The sequence below is a fragment of the Phocoena sinus genome, chromosome 9 (genome assembly GCF_008692025.1).
Source record: "Phocoena sinus isolate mPhoSin1 chromosome 9, mPhoSin1.pri, whole genome shotgun sequence".
NCBI classification, from domain to species: Eukaryota; Metazoa; Chordata; class Mammalia; order Artiodactyla; family Phocoenidae; genus Phocoena; species Phocoena sinus.
This window is the reverse complement of record NC_045771.1, coordinates 23,630,848-23,646,484: the sequence shown is the minus strand read 5'-3', so window position 1 is coordinate 23,646,484 and position 15,637 is coordinate 23,630,848. Positions and strand designations below refer to the sequence as shown.

The following is a 15,637-nucleotide window of genomic DNA, read 5'->3' as shown; positions in this document are numbered from 1 at the left end:
ACTTTCTTTTTGTCCTCTGGGCCTCGCTCCCGGCGCGGCAGGGCCTCCTTGTCTCAGGGCCCCTGTTTCTGCCAGCTCGGGGTTCCCGGGCCTGAGGCTGCTTGCGACTGCCCGACCCTCGGTGCGCAGCCTGGGTCGGAGGCCGCCGCTCGCCTTCCCTTGCGCTCTGGGAAAGGGCCTGGGTCCCTGCGAACTCCGGCTCCCGGCTTTGCGTCCTGTGGAGTACAGTTTCGTGCCTGGCTTGCCACGTCCTCTGGCCCTGGGCCCTGCCAGTCACCAAGCCCCTCGTCCGAAAAGGTCACTCTTGTTTACCTCCTGAAGGTCGGAGTGCAGTCAGATAGCGGTATTGTTACAGCTCCCTGCCACTTCCCACACTTGGGCCTGCTTGTGTCCGCCAGCTCCGCCCCAGGGCCACATCCCGAGAGGACGTCTGCATCTGCCAAGAAGGTCGTGTTCGCTGACTTTGAGGGTGTAGAAACAAGGGGGAAGAAAGCATGAAGACACTATGTGATTTTTTTTTTTAACTCTATAATTTTAAAGAAAAGACGGAATATTTCGAGCTTCTGTGTTTGGCCGCATGCTTCGGTCAGCGAAGGAAAGTAGTTTTAAAAGCTTCATTAAAGGATTGTATCTCTACCTTGTTTTGTTGCTTCTAGCTCCACACCCTAGTTCTGATTTTTGGCATACTGTGTTCATCAATAAACTTAATTCCCTACAGCTGCCCTGATTAAGAGTCGAGTGATTTGCAGTTCCAAAAGCTGCTTTTGCATCAAGGCAAAAAGTTCCCTGGGTCTCCTACTAAAACTTCAGGGCCTTTGATCTGAATTCCTAAGTGTGCAAAGTCCCAGAATAGTGTCTTTGAGAGTTGAATTACATTCACTTCCTGGCATGAACCATAAAGTCTACGTTAATGAGTCAGGAATAAGGTTGCTTCCAATTTGTTTTTGTAGCTTGGAGGTAGAGAACCGTGGAATTTCTGATAAATTATTCTTTGCGATAGAATGGGACTTGACACAAGACAAATGCATGTTTGACCTCATTCAGTAGATTTAGTTAACCGGGTACCCAACGGTGGTCATCACTGAAGAATTTATGTATTGTACTACAAATGAGGGTCCAGAGGTAACCTGTAAATTGTATTTGTGTGGCGAGAGATCTGAGTTTACCTGGGCCTAATCTGAGATTTACAGGGATTCAGCGGTCTCCAATAGGATTCTTTTGAGAATCACAACTGGGAGAAACATGAGCTAACAAAGATGAATTGAGTATGCCTGAGTGGATAGTAGTACTCAGATACAGCTTTGAAATCAACTCTTAATCGTCACTGTTCATATAATCGTTTGCTTCCATTCATCCAGTGATGTGTCAAAAGATACGGCATTTTATGTACACTTCACCAGTACTGGAGATCAGTACACTGATTTTAACACACATTTTCTCTGTGTGTGGCACACGCGTGGTGTAGCCAGGGATAGCCATTAGAGATGCTTGCTAGGCCTAGTTGTAGGTCCTAGTTGTAAGGTCCTAGTTCCCTGTCTTTATGAACTCTTAAATACGGATGTTGTTGATGCTGTGATTTGTGTATTAGAGTTAAGACAGCTGAAATAACACTTTTCTTGTTGCTGGCTGATGGCCAGATCCGGTAAGGGGAATTGGGGGTTGGGGAGCACTGGCAGCTGGCAGGAACTTTGTTGCTCCCAAGTACAGTCCAACTAATCCAATAAAATGTTTTGGTGTACGGAAAGTGCAAGACACTGTGTTACGGACTATAGAGGGGAATTAATTTATATTAATTTATATTAAGCTGAGATCCCTGCCTTCCAAAAATGTACATCTATAGAGGAGCTAAGGAGACAACTTAAGATAGCCTATGATCCTTATTGTGGAATGGTACAAACAAGTCTTATAAAAGTTGAGAGGAATGTGTGCAGATCACTTCCAGCTGGAGTGATCATAGTAGGTAGGTCTTTTCATCTAGGATTTTTAAATTATATTTATTTACATTTGGCACTAAAGCAAGTATTCCCAAGCATTTTATGCATGTTACACATGCACAGCAAATTACAACTAGAAACCAAAATTCTTGTCCCTACATTTTACATGGTATTCCTATAGTAATTAATTATGTATTGAAGTTTCCTCTGCCAAAAGGAAACTTTGATTCTCCCAGAGCTTCTAAGAACTTCTTTCTTAAAGGAAATTTTCTTTACTCTGTAGCAAGAAAAATTTTAAGTTTGTACTGGGTTGCTTTGGTTATAGAACTAATGAAACCTGAGTAATAGTTTGTCATTTCAAGGCTTTTCTTCTTCAGCCAAAGTTTGCACTTTTATATACTCAACTATCTTATAAACGTATGCCCTCAGTTACACAAATAATTTAATTAGGATATATTAATGAACTAGAATGAATTAGAATATATTAATGTAAATTTGTTCCATCGATCGCTAGAGAAATGTTGAATAAATGGTTTGTCATGATCATAACTTATCAAATCATGAAGGGTGACATTATTAATTTTTTTTTTTTTTTTTTCTTTTTGCGGTACGCGGGCCCCTCACTGTTGTGGCCTCTCCTGTTGCGGAGCACAGGCTCCGGACGCGCAGGCTCAGCGGCCATGGCTCACGGGCCCAGCTGCTCTGCGGCATGTGGGACCTTCCCGGACTGGGGCACGAACCCGCGTCCGCTGCATCGGCAGGCGGACTCGCAACCACTGCGCCACCAGGGAAGCCCGACATTATTACTTTAATATGATAATCCATTGGTGGTACTTGTACTAAAGTCTGTAAGTGAAGAATGTCAGATAGATAACCAGATACCTTTTTTTTTTTTTTTTTTCCAGATACCTTTAATTCCCAGACTTTATAACCTGAGCCTTAGTATAGTTAAATTGCTGTCAGGCTCTTGCCCTCAGTCCCCAATTGAAGTAGACACTTAAGAATTGAGATTCTGCTTTTGCTGCACTATAAAGAATGCCTTTTTTTCTCCCCCCACTAAATATCCAACTCACAGAACTGGAATTTTACCACCACACCCATTTCTCCCACTATTAACATTGAGCAGTGGGTCTTTGGTCAACCAGAATAACTGTGGAGTCACCCGCTGTTAATGTTCTTGAGAAGTGGAATTTAATCTAGACATCTGAATTCCCCTGAAAAAACTTACTTTCAAGTGTTCTGTGACCAGTGGGTTTTTATAAAAAATGATTGGGAAGGAGGGGAGAAATGGCGTGAATTTAGAGCTGTCAAGCAAAGTTTTGAATGGATAAAACTAATTCTTAAGGCTTATTGTTTTTGAAAGAAATTCAAGTCTATGCTGTTACCTTTTTTTCCTTATAAATTAACTGGAACAATTCATGAAAATAACTTTGCAGGAGACCATTATTGGTGACATCCTGCAAAAGTATGATAGTAACATGATACCTTTTCTGTTCTAGCCCTTTATTTGTGTCTCTAACATCGTGTGATGCAGTAGAGGTATAATACAAGCCACGTATGTAACTTTAGATTTACAGGTGAACATTTTAAACATGTGAAATTAATTTTAATAATTTAATCCAGTACGTACAAAAATACCATTCTTTTGACATAAAGTGTAACCCACCACTTGTTAATTTACACTAGCCACATTTCAACTGCTTGTAGCCACATGTAGCTAGTAGCTCTTGTCCTGGACAGTGCAGGTCTACTTTTCTGTTTGTTTAAGAAAAAATATTAAATGTTACCCTTGGTGAGGGAGGGACAGAATTTGAGGAAGAGAAACTTATAGGTCTTTTGAGAAATGGGAGATGGGGAGATGCATTTTTCACAGCCATTGATTTACCTTAAGATCACATGGTAAGTTCACAGGCCTTCCTCAGAAAAGAAAAAAAAGCTCAAATAACCTAACCCTACCACCTGAAAGCATTAGAAAAAGAAGAACAAACAAAACCTAAAGTCAGCAGAAAGAGGAAATAATAAAGATCAGAGAAGAAATAGAGATTTAAAAAACAATAGAAAAAGTCAACAAAACCTAGAGCTGGTTCTTTGAAAGGGTAAACCAAATTGACAAACCTGTGGCCAGACTCACCTAGACCATATGGTAAAAACTCATACAACCAAGTCCTTCATTTATGTATTATATTATGTTTTCCTAATGTTCTGTTATCCACTGATGAATAGCTGTCCTGATGGAGAAAGAGAAGGGTTTTAGCTTTCTATTATTTGGTTTGATTTGGTTGAAAAGAGAAAGTTGCTTCAGAAATAACTGCACTAATATAGTTCTTCAGATGCCTTGTGTAAGAAGTTGTTTTATACTCCTTCTCACATTGTCCCACATTGTATATCCTTTGTCTTGAGAGATATCCTTTGTTTCTATTTGGACATTTTTATGTGTGTATGGATTTAGATAAATTTAGTAGTCTCTTTTTTTAGTGTCTGTATTCATAAAACAAGGGGCCTTTTGTTAGTTTCTAATAGCCAGGAGTTGATATATTATATGTGGGCACAAAGTGCATAGTTTTTAAAACTTACTAAAGTGCAGATTTTTCATTGCCCACTGCAGAGAGATAAAGGTAGGACCATTGCTTTGTCCAGCAGGTGGTCCTTGATGACCTTTTTAGGCAGTTTCATCAGTTGTGATAGAAACCCAGATTTCAGGGTGACAGTAGGTGGTGAGGAAGCGGAGACAGCAGTTTCTAGAGACCGTATGGGTGAAGGAAAGGGAAGAGCATGCTTGAAGGAATAACGGGGGTCTGAGAAAGACTGATTTTGGATTATGAAGACCTGAGAAGTATTGATTGACAGAATGGAGGAACCTGTAGAGGGGCAGGATTGAAAGTTTAATTGAGAAGGGAAAGGATAGAGAGATGGAGAAATGATAAAGCTGAATCACTTGGCTTATATTCTGAAATTCTTCTTTTATCACTGTATCAAGATGTTACACCTCAATCTTAAATGTAGTTTTCCCTCTAGAATCACAGTGAGTCAATCTGTTACATTTCTTTATGTTACACAGTATCAAAACTTTACACAGTATCCTTCCCAGGCCCTGATAGTGTTAGTGGGCTTAAGCATTAATTCATATTAAAACATTTGGGGTTTGCAGAAGTTGTCAGGGTATTATGCAAGAGTTGTTAGAGTATTATTCTCGGGATGTAATTAGTCATTTATAAAATTTTCCTAAATGGGAAGCCCCCTTGTTAATAGACATAAGGAAAATCCTCTGTTGCAGTGACTCTTGATTTTACTTGATTCTGTAAGCCTCTAACATTATAGATATTATTTGGATATATCACAAAATAACAACATAAAACTCATTCCTTATCTCTGTAAAGGATTTTATTTGTCTGAAGAATTATTTGTAATTTGAAATGGAAGTTTCATTTTGTCCTAAAATAAAGGCATACTGTGATGTTTGAGAGAGCCACTGAATCTAATTTTCTCTTTACGGTTCCACTGATCTGATTGATTGGATTCAGTTATTGAAGAGTGGGCTGGAGGGTTATTCTCCTAGGGCAGTGTTATTTTACTTTATAAAATAGGGTTTGTGTCTTAAGAATAAATATGTGTTTTTCCTTCAGTCTCCTTTTCCAATCTGGAGAAATGGCTTGAAAATGTTTGCTTTGCTACCTAAAAATGCAAAGAATTTTTATGCTCTTGTTTAGAAAGTAATACACATAAAAAGATAATACACGACTGTGTGCTCATTTACAAAAAATAAGACAACACAGCAGTACAGTAGTGAAGTTCACTCCCCACGAACCTTACCTCCCCACCCCATCTCTTCTCCCTTCAGCGTAGGGCTTATTGCTGTTTACAGATAGATGTTTATCCTTCCACACCATTTTCGTGCATATATGTTATATTTTATACAAATATAAACAAGCTGGGGAGGTTGTTGGATTTTGCTTTTTATATAAATGAGATCTTGACATTGTTTTACAACATGCTTTCTTATTGTTGTTGTTTTTGTTCACTGAACATATCTTGGTGCCTTGTCAGTTTCAGTGTGAATAGGTCCGCTTCATTCTTCTTAAACTGTGTTGTGTTCCACAATATAGATTTAATATGTATTTACCACTTCTTTGGTTTAGTTCATTTTCCTTTTTTTAAAATCATCATAAACTGTTATCATTGAACATCTGAATTGAAGTGTCCTTGTATACAAATTTGGGTATTTTGATGGGATAGCACGAAACAGAACATGGATAAACTTTCAGAAGCATAGCCAAGTCCTAACTAACATTGGTGAACAGCTTAAGAATAGTACCACCTTCTTCCCCTTTCTCTGTGGGTCTTAGGGCAGTGCTGCCACATTGTTTCCTCTGATGGGTTTTCATGAGTCTTAACAACTGTCCAGCAAAATTACCGTTTTTGTGTGTTTTTGAAATGGGCTCTTGGGGAAGTGACTGCCTCCCATTATCTCCTTAGCTAACATTTCTGTTTGTCTTTTTGGTGTTGTCCTAGTTACTCTAGAACACTTTCTACTCTCTATTGATATATCCTTCTCTGCCATTTCTGGACCTCCCCACTTAGCTGCTTTCCTATTGAACACAAATAGTGCCCTCGTATGCCCTTTTACAGCCTGAAAGTTACACAAGGAGGCCTCAGGTTGTGCCTTTGTATAATCGGCTAAATTGTGTTAGCATTAAACATATTCCTCTATTTGCTTTCCTTCCACTTTTAAGGAATTTTTATATAACGTAACGTGCTCACCATTAGCTGCGCTAAGCATTTTTTAGTTTATTAAATCCAAAATGCTTTGTAAATCCAAGCAAATACAATGTAACTTCTTTTAGTTACTATTTGGGGGTTACAAGGAGATGGATACATTAAAATATGGCTAATTTATTGGCGTATTTGATTTCTTTATCCCTTGACACAATTCACTTTCTTCCTTCTAATTCCCAAAACTCTGAGGCAGGATCAGATACATGCAGTTTCTTCGTATTAAGTGTACTCTCAAGTCACATTTCTTAAGATATTATTATGGCCATTTGAGAATTTGGTTAGAATACTGGTTCTCAACCCGGCTGCCTTTTAAAAATATTTATGGTTAAGGGTGGGGTTCAGTGGTCATTTATAAAAACTCCCCAGGTGATTTTAGGGTACAGTCTAGGTTGAGATCACTGAGTTACAAGCAATGCTGAAAGAATTTTTATAATTAAAAAAAAATTTATATATAAAATATGAGCCTTAGATTAGATAGTTCCACTGGTGACATCCTGGGGAAGGTGAAGCCTGTGGCTAGTTTAATCTGCAGATTAGGACAAGATAATGCATTTAACTTTCATGTGATGCTGCGTCCCTCTGTACTGTAGCCTTGTATTAGTTTCCTAGGGCTGCTGTAACAAATTACCATAAACTACATTGCTTAAAAGGACAGAAGTTTATTCTCTTACAGTTCTAGAGGCTAGAAATTAGAAATCAGAGTGTTAGTAGGGGCATGCTCTCTGAAGGCCCTAAGGGAGGATCCTTCCTTGCCTCTTCCTAGCTTCTGGTGGTTGCCAGCAATCATTGACATTCCTTGGCTCTTTCATAATGTGGCATTCTCTTCTCTGTGTCTGTATCCAAATTTCCCTCCTTTTATAAAGACACCAGCCATTGTATTAGAGCCCATCCTACTTGATTACATCTGCAAAGATCCTATTTCCAAATAAGGTCACATGCACAGGCACCAGGGATTAGGACTTCAGCATATCTTTCGGGGGGACACAGTTCAACCTACAACAGGCCTCATGCCCAGTAACCACCTACCCATCCAGTAAGGGAGTCACTGGTCATAAGAGGAAACGAGTAAGTGATAATAGGAAATTATAAAAGTTTATACTCACCACAAGGGGAGAAGCCTTCAGAATCTGTGTTCTACTGATAAAGGATTAGTTAAAATATGAAAGCCTGGGAAACTCTTTCCCCTTGATTTTATTTTTTATTTTATTTTATTTTATTTTTTGGCCATACTGCACGGCATGCAGGAACTTAGTTACCCACCAGGGATCGAACCCATGCCCCCTGCAAGTGGCAGCATGGAGTCTTAACCACTGGACCGCCAGGGAAGTCCCCGCTTGATTTGTTTTTTTGTGTTATTTATTTATTTATTTATATTTGGCGGTGTTGCGTCTTCGTTACTGTGCACGGGTTTTCTCTAGTTGTGGTGAGCGGGGACTACTCTTCGTTGTGGTGTGCGGGCTTCTCACTGCGGTGGCTTCTCTTGTTGGGGGCTCTAGGAGCACGAGCTTCAGTAGTTGTGGCACGAGGGCTCAGTAGTTGTGGCACATGGGCTTAGTTGCTCCATGGCATGCGGGATCTTCCCGGAGCAGGGCTCGAACCCGTGTCCCCTGCATTGACAGGCAGATTCTTAACCACTGTGCCACCAGGGAATTCTCCCCTGCCCCACCCCCGCGCCTTGATTTTTAATTTTACAGTTTTCTCTAAAACCTTAACCTCTCTGGACAGTACTATAGGTTATCTGTTAAGAGTTCTAAACAGTTTCTATCCTGCACCTTCTCTGCAATTTTTTGTCACTGTTTTCGATAGTGTTCCAGCCTTGTGCTTGTTCATCAGAATCTCCTGTGACTGCAGAGATTCTGAACGTACAGTGTAGAGCTGGGGAATCTGTACTTTGAGCAGTATTCCAGGTGGTCCTTATACCTGGGTAGGTTTGGGAAACACAAGTATACAGAATGATAAGGCAGTTATCCATCACTGTACCATCTCAGTGGTTTGATCTTTGAAGGTGATCATTGGTTCTTATCTGACAACCATTAGAATCACCTGGGAACCATTTAAAACTACAAATGCTTGGGTTCAGCCTCAGAGATTCTAATTCAGTAGGGGAAACTTTTTTTTTTTAATAAAGCTTCCTGGGTGATCCTAATAACCAGCCAGGTTTGAAGACCAGACCACAGATATAGTACAAAGGTAAAGTATTTGGAGTCAGTAGGTCTGGATTTAAATCTTGGTCCTTTCACTTTTAAATCTTAGGAACTTGGGCAAAAGGATTAAAGTTCTACTTTGGTGTTTTTGAAGTGAGACCACTTACAAGGTGGATGTTCCTAGTAATTCCTTGTTCCTGTAATTCCTTGTCAGCCTACAATCAGATGAAGAAAACTGGTGAATATTTCTCAGAGTAAAACTGGAAAGTCTGATATTCTACCATACTTTTTTTTATGGATTAAGTAATAATATTTGGGATAATATCAAATTAATATTGTAACTGGATGTGAGCTTTTAATTTCTTGTTTCATTATTAAGCATACTGCTTCCTGAATGAACTACCTTTCTTTTTTCTTTAAGATCTGATTATCATGGACCTGCGACAGTTTCTTACATGCCTGTCCCTGTGCACAGCCTTTGCCTTGAGCAAGCCCACGGAAAAGAAGGACCGTGTACACCATGAGCCTCAGCTCAGTGATAAAGTTCACAATGATGCTCAGAGTTTTGATTATGACCATGATGCCTTCTTGGGTGCTGAAGAAGCAAAAACCTTTGATCAGCTGACACCAGAAGAGAGCAAGGAAAGACTTGGGTAAGGTGTCAGCTCTCAGGGAGCTAGTTAGAATAATGACATTTCTTTATAAATCAACTCATTCTTTTTTTCTCTTTTGGCTCAGTCACTCAGTAAAGCTGTATTGAACTACATCTTCTGAAAACTAACCACAGAATTGCTACCACTAAAATTTAACTAAGCGCTTTCCTGCATTTCTCCATTGAATAATAGTTTTTACCTCGTTCTACAAAGCAAAGTCATTTATGCATAAAATTGCCAAATACTATAGGACTCAGCTTAAACTGCATCATCTTGACCCCAAAGGAACATTACATGGGGGTTTTCTCAAATCTGTTGCTTTTAATTTTTAAAAACTATCTGTGACCTATTTATTACTGACCATGCCAAGTCTTTGCGTGGATAATAAACTGCAAATTAGACTCCTGGACTGACTAATTTCTGTAGAGTTTATGGTTTCCAAGGATGTCCTTCACCCTCTTTGGTTTCATTGTCAGATATTTGCTTAATCAAAAACAAAACCAAACCAACCTTGCTTTTTTTTTTTTTTTTTTAATGTGGACCATTTTTAAAGTCTTTATTGAATTTGTTAAAGTAGTGCTTCTGGTTTATGTTTTGGTATTTTGGCCATGAGGCACATGGGATCTTAGCTCCCCGACCAGGGATCGAACCCGCACCCCCTGCATTGGAAGGCGATGTCTTAACCACTGGACCGCCAGGGAAGTCCCTCAACCTTGCCTTTTAGAAGGTTGTAATAAGCAGTGGTCTTAATGTCAGAGTATGTGTTGCTATTTCAGTAACAGCTGGGCCATAGTCAGGTTCTGTGGCTCTCTCAGCAGGCATCTTTTTATTTAAAGAGTTGATTTGGTAGAATTCCAGTTGATTATTTCTGAGGATCTGAGAATGTCTTTTTTAGCTCTTTCAAAGCCTTGCTTTTTAAGGAAATGCAGGTTAATTCAGTGAACATTTTCTCCTCAATGAAAGGCTACCATTGGTGTAACTTTCTGAACTATATTCAAGAGATTTGTCTGAAAAGTTATACCACATAGGAATTTCCAAAACTATTTTGCCCATGGATAGTGCTGTGATTAGAAGATGTTATAGGATTTGCTTTGGGTGGTTCTTCAAAATAAATTTATTCTTTCAACGGGTTTTCTGCTAACTGAAGGATATAATATTTTATTCTTAAACACTCACAGAAACAATAAAAAGATTTTGCTGTGTAGAATGAGAAACTCCTAAAACATTTGAAAGTAGATAGAGAAAACAGAAACTTATCAAAGAGTTAGTCTTCTGTTAGGTTGTTTTTCTAACTTTGAGGGACCATGCTCACTTTTAATTTTAATCTTATAACTGTGCTAACATTCCAGGCTGAAAATAGGGATGCATGAGGGCGTTCTCAGTCTTCGTGTCTTGCATAACGTGCATGTCCAGCCTACATTTTGGTCTGCACATGTCTCTGCAGAATTACTGTTAAATAATGAAGGGCCCTTAGGTTTGGTGTTCTGGCTCTGTGTAGGTACTGGAATAGCTCTGCTAACAGTCTTCAGTAGAGAGAAAATGTTTCTTTTTGTCATCAGTAAATATCAAAAGTTCAACACATGAGCGACTCCATATTTGATTAGAATAAGATGGTTAAAATCATGTTTTTCATGGAATGTATGAATGAACCAAGTACTATTTTCTTCTCCCAAAATGGAGATAATGGCAAATATTTCCAGTTTATAAGGTGATGTACTGTTGCAAGCAAGAATTCCAGGTGAACTTTTTTTTTTCTTTTAACTTACTGTGGAATTTCTAAACATTATTTGGTACGTGACTATACATCAGAGGTTGGGAACAACAGATTCCCCCTTTTCCATCTATCTAGGAGGCCAGTAACTATTAGGAGATAAGATCATTGTCTATACGTCTAGTTGCAAAAATTCACAACTATTTTTAAATCCTTAGTTATAATACCTAAAAGACTTCAGGAAGCACTTAAAAACAATTTTAATATCCAGTTTTTAGTTCCTTTTCTTATGAAGAATGTTGACAAATAGAAGATTTTTTCTTGTGTATGTATTCTCAACCCCACCCCCAAGAAGTCTAAATATACTTAATTTTCATTTATGTGTCCTTCAAATGATTATTTATTTTGAGGTGGTGGTCGTTAATAAAATTTTCACCCTTGATATATTTGCTGTAGAAATGAACTAGAGCAGTTCATCATCCTTTTTTGGGTCACAGGCCCAGTCCCTTTGGCAGTCTAGTGAAAGCTAAGGGAAAGTGCCTACATATGAATATATATAAAATTTTGCATGCTGAAAATTTCTGGAATATTTTGAACCCTCCTTGAGCCCATTTATTGACCCAGGTTCTTAAAAAGTCAAAGGATTTGTTTGATGCCTTTTGAAATGTAGAGGCATATGTTACCTCTTAGAAATAATATAAGATCCACTAGGTACATTGTGTCTGTCCTGGAGTGAGGGCTGATTTAGTGGCATCATGGATCTGTAGGGTTCTCCAGTATCATAGAAATATAACACCATTAGCTTCATAAATTTACACAGGCTTTCAAAGATCCGAGTTTAGAGCTTCATGCCTAAAATAGGACATGCCCACTTCCAATGTACTTTCACAGCTGCCTGCAGGCTGGATAGCTAGCAAGATAGGGATGGCTTTTTTATTTTTAAATGGTTTTGTGGTTATTTTTGTTGTTGTTTTTAAAATATGTGACAGACCATATGTGGCCCACAAAGTGAAAATTTCTTCTTATCTGTCCTTTTTCAGAAAAAGTTTGCTAACCTCTGAATTAAACCATTTGGGATATTTCTGTTGGGATGAATAGAATGGCATTTAGCCAACTTCATTAGGAAAAGCCCATCTTAAATAGTCAGATGCCTTTTTTATCTGAGTGTTCCTTTTCTTTAGGCTGTTTATAATAGTTTAAAATTTTCTTTCAGGAATAAGTACCTTGCCCTTTTTCTCTTAATGGTACAGTGGCAATCTTGGTAGCCAATACCTTACGGACACAAACTGGATCCCATTATAGATAATGCAGAAGTTTGGGGGTGGTTAAAACTTAATTTATTAATATTCTTAAGATTCTACAGGGGCTTCCCTGGTGGCGCAGTGGTTGGGAGTCTGCCTGCCAATGCAGGGGACATGGTTTCGAGCCCTGGTCTGGGAGGATCCCACATGCCGCGGAGCGACTAGCCCCGTGAGCCACAATTACTGAGCCTGCGCATCTGGAGCCTGTGCTCTGCAACAAGAGAGGCCGCGATAGTGAGAGGCCCGCACACCGCGTTGAGGAGTGGCCCCCACTTGCCACAGCTAGAGAAAGCCCTCGCACAGAAACGAAGAGCCAACACAGCCATAAATAAATAAATAATTAAAAAAAAAAAAAAAAAAGATTCTACAGGTTCAAGTTGCAAAAAATTTTTGGCCCGTGTCCATGTAGATAGAGGAGGATATTTGAGGTGACTTCTTACTGCTTTACCTTTTAACATTTTAGAGCAAAAGCTGTAAGATTCTCTGAAGGAAAATGCTTGTTAATTACAAGATTTAAGTAATAGACAATCATGGCTAACAGCATGTCAATATCAAGATGAATTTGTGTTGCTTGTATTCTGTGATTCTAATCACTTTACAGTGTTGTATTCATGAGATGAATACAAACTGGGGAAAAACATTATTTGCTACCAAACAACAGTCTTCAGTCCTACAAGTAACAGAGCATAGGAGTATGCCAAGATATCAATTCCATTAGAAGTTGTTGGGGTTTTTTGTTTGTTTTGTTTTTTTGGCCGCACAGTGCGGCATGCCGGATCTTAGTTCCCCACCGGGGATCGAACCTGTGCCCACTGCAGTGGAAGCACAGTGTCTTAACCACTGGACCGCCAGGGATTGGAAGTTTTGATTTAAAGTTCTTGTGACTTTACAAAGGCTGTCTTAGCTTCTATAAGTAAGTGACTGCATCTTTACACAGAAGTTTTCATATCATGCACATATTTTGAAATCCTTAAATAAATCATTTTAAAAATGTCTGTCATTAACATAATAGATCTAGAAGAAAGAAACTCATGGAGGGCAAAGTATATTGATTCTTTAGCTTTGTAGTTTTGCTTTATCATCTGCACCCTAACCCTCTCAGCTTATTAACATTCTCATAATCAGGGATATACATTCTTACCACATTACTTCTTCAGAGCTCTCTGGTTTTGTGGTTATATGTAAAAATCCAGTTCAACATAGTGTATAATAAACTGCTAGCCATTTTTAAAAATAAGCATGCTTCTGTCTCTGTGTACCTGTTTTGGGGTTTTAAAAAAAGTAATCTTGACTTTAGGTATAAGTGATCCTGGAACTATATTTGATATCTTTGTATTTTTAACAGAAGTGTTTTGGTGTTTTTTTTTTTGAAAACACAGCTGAATTATTTTAAAGTCTGGTTTAAATTTTTGAATTTTTAGAAAACCAAGTCAGTGGTTGTGATTGTTTACCCAGAAATTGAGATTCTTGTAAAAGCAATAAAGAAAAATACAAAGATTTGTGTGTTGTTTGATGCTAAGAGTGGAAAACCCAGATAGGAATGGATATTCACTCCTGAATTCTGACCATCGGCTGAAACCTACCTCTAAAGGGATAGTCCGGATTCACTTTTGGATCCAAGTACACCAGCCATGGACTGTGCTTGCCTTGTCTGGATGGCTCATTTCAGACCAGCAACGGGCACTTAAGAGAAAAATTTTCAATGGCCTGTCTGGCAGTTTTGTTTTGGAAACAATTTTTATTTCCATGCTTTAGCTCTGGGCAACACCTGTGCCCACAGCACACACCTGGCTAAGTCCAGAGCCTAGTGTCCTTTTAACCTCTTGCTGGATTTCTCTGCATTTTCTACAGAAAGATTGTAAGTAAAATAGATGGCGACAAGGACGGGTTTGTCACTGTGGATGAGCTCAAAGACTGGATTAAATTTGCACAAAAGCGCTGGATTTACGAGGATGTAGAGCGACAGTGGAAGGGGCATGACCTCAATGAGGACGGCCTCGTTTCCTGGGAAGAGTATAAAAATGCCACCTACGGCTACGTTTTAGGTAGGTCCCTACTACCTGGGGGAAGAAGCTTTGTGGAGCCGGCACCTTGAAATATAACTGTTTTGTCTTGTAGAATGATTGTAGATAAAATAGACGCGGATAAAGATGGGTTTGTGACGGAGGGGGAGCTGAAATCCCGGATTAAGCATGCCCAGAAGAAATACATATATGACAATGTTGAAAACCAATGGCAGGAGTTTGATTTGAATCAAGACGGCTTAATCTCCTGGGATGAGTACAGAAACGTGACTTATGGCACTTACCTGGGTAAGGGGCAAGATGTCAGCCTGGCAGAGACCATGGTCTTGAGTCAAAGAAACAAATGGGTCACACAGTGAAGGAAAGGAAGAAATTATGCGTATCTGAGATAGTTTGATGCTGAGCTGATTCTCCTTCCCTTTATTAATTTTGAAGTTGTATATTATGTATTTTTTTTAATTTGTTTTATTTTGGTTTTCTAAGGTCTGACATCTTTTAACATCATTAGCATTTCAGATATATTTCCCCATTTTTTCTTGCTGTCATCCCGCAGAGAGACCATTTTTGTAGTAGATCTTGTTTAAAAGGCTGCATTGTTCCAACAATGCAAAGCAAGAGGCTTTGAGATGTCTCAAAGCCTGACATGGTCACATTAAAGTGTTGGACCTGAAATTCAAACCAAATTAGATTTCTTTGTAACTGGTGAGAATAGAAGGAAAATTACTGTTTTTCCTTAATAAAATAAAGATCAAATATAATAGCCTTCCTTGATGAAATTTAACTATTTCAGTATGTCTGCTTACTGAAGTTTAGAAATGAATTATTTCCCATTTGTTTTCTCTGGCACATGAGTTTATCAGCCTGCTTTGCAAATGCTTCAAGGCAAGTAAATGTGACTTTGATTGCTTTCTGTTGATTTGGTAGCTTGTATGCTTGGGCCACCTGTTAGTCATTTTCTTTTACTTATTACACTTGCCTGCTGTTGAATGCTCGGTGGCGATCTTACTGAGTTGATGACTTAGGGTGTTTTTGTTAGTGAGATTCCTCTATTGCACATGGTTACAGTTTGAGGCAAGAATGTATAAATGTTACTTCTT

General features: G+C 38.9%; 1 protein-coding gene across 5 annotated transcripts in view; it reads left to right on the top strand.

Annotated features, from left to right (window-relative positions):
* CALU (calumenin) overlaps positions 1-15,637 on the top strand; it is a 28,806-nt gene that overhangs the window by 155 nt on the left and 13,014 nt on the right. For 2 of the 5 annotated variants that reach the window (XR_004351398.1, XM_032642806.1), the window contains exons 2-3: positions 9,273-9,504; positions 14,368-14,561. Coding sequence is in view for 4 of the 5 variants with exons in the window: in XM_032642806.1 (XP_032498697.1) it covers positions 9,284-9,504; positions 14,368-14,561 (415 nt within the window). In the remaining variant the exon portion in view is untranslated. Of the gene's footprint in view, positions 1-9,076; positions 9,090-9,272; positions 9,505-14,367; positions 14,562-14,634; positions 14,829-15,637 lie in introns of those variants that run through there. The other 3 variants (XM_032642804.1, XM_032642805.1, XM_032642807.1) reach the window with 3 other exon arrangements.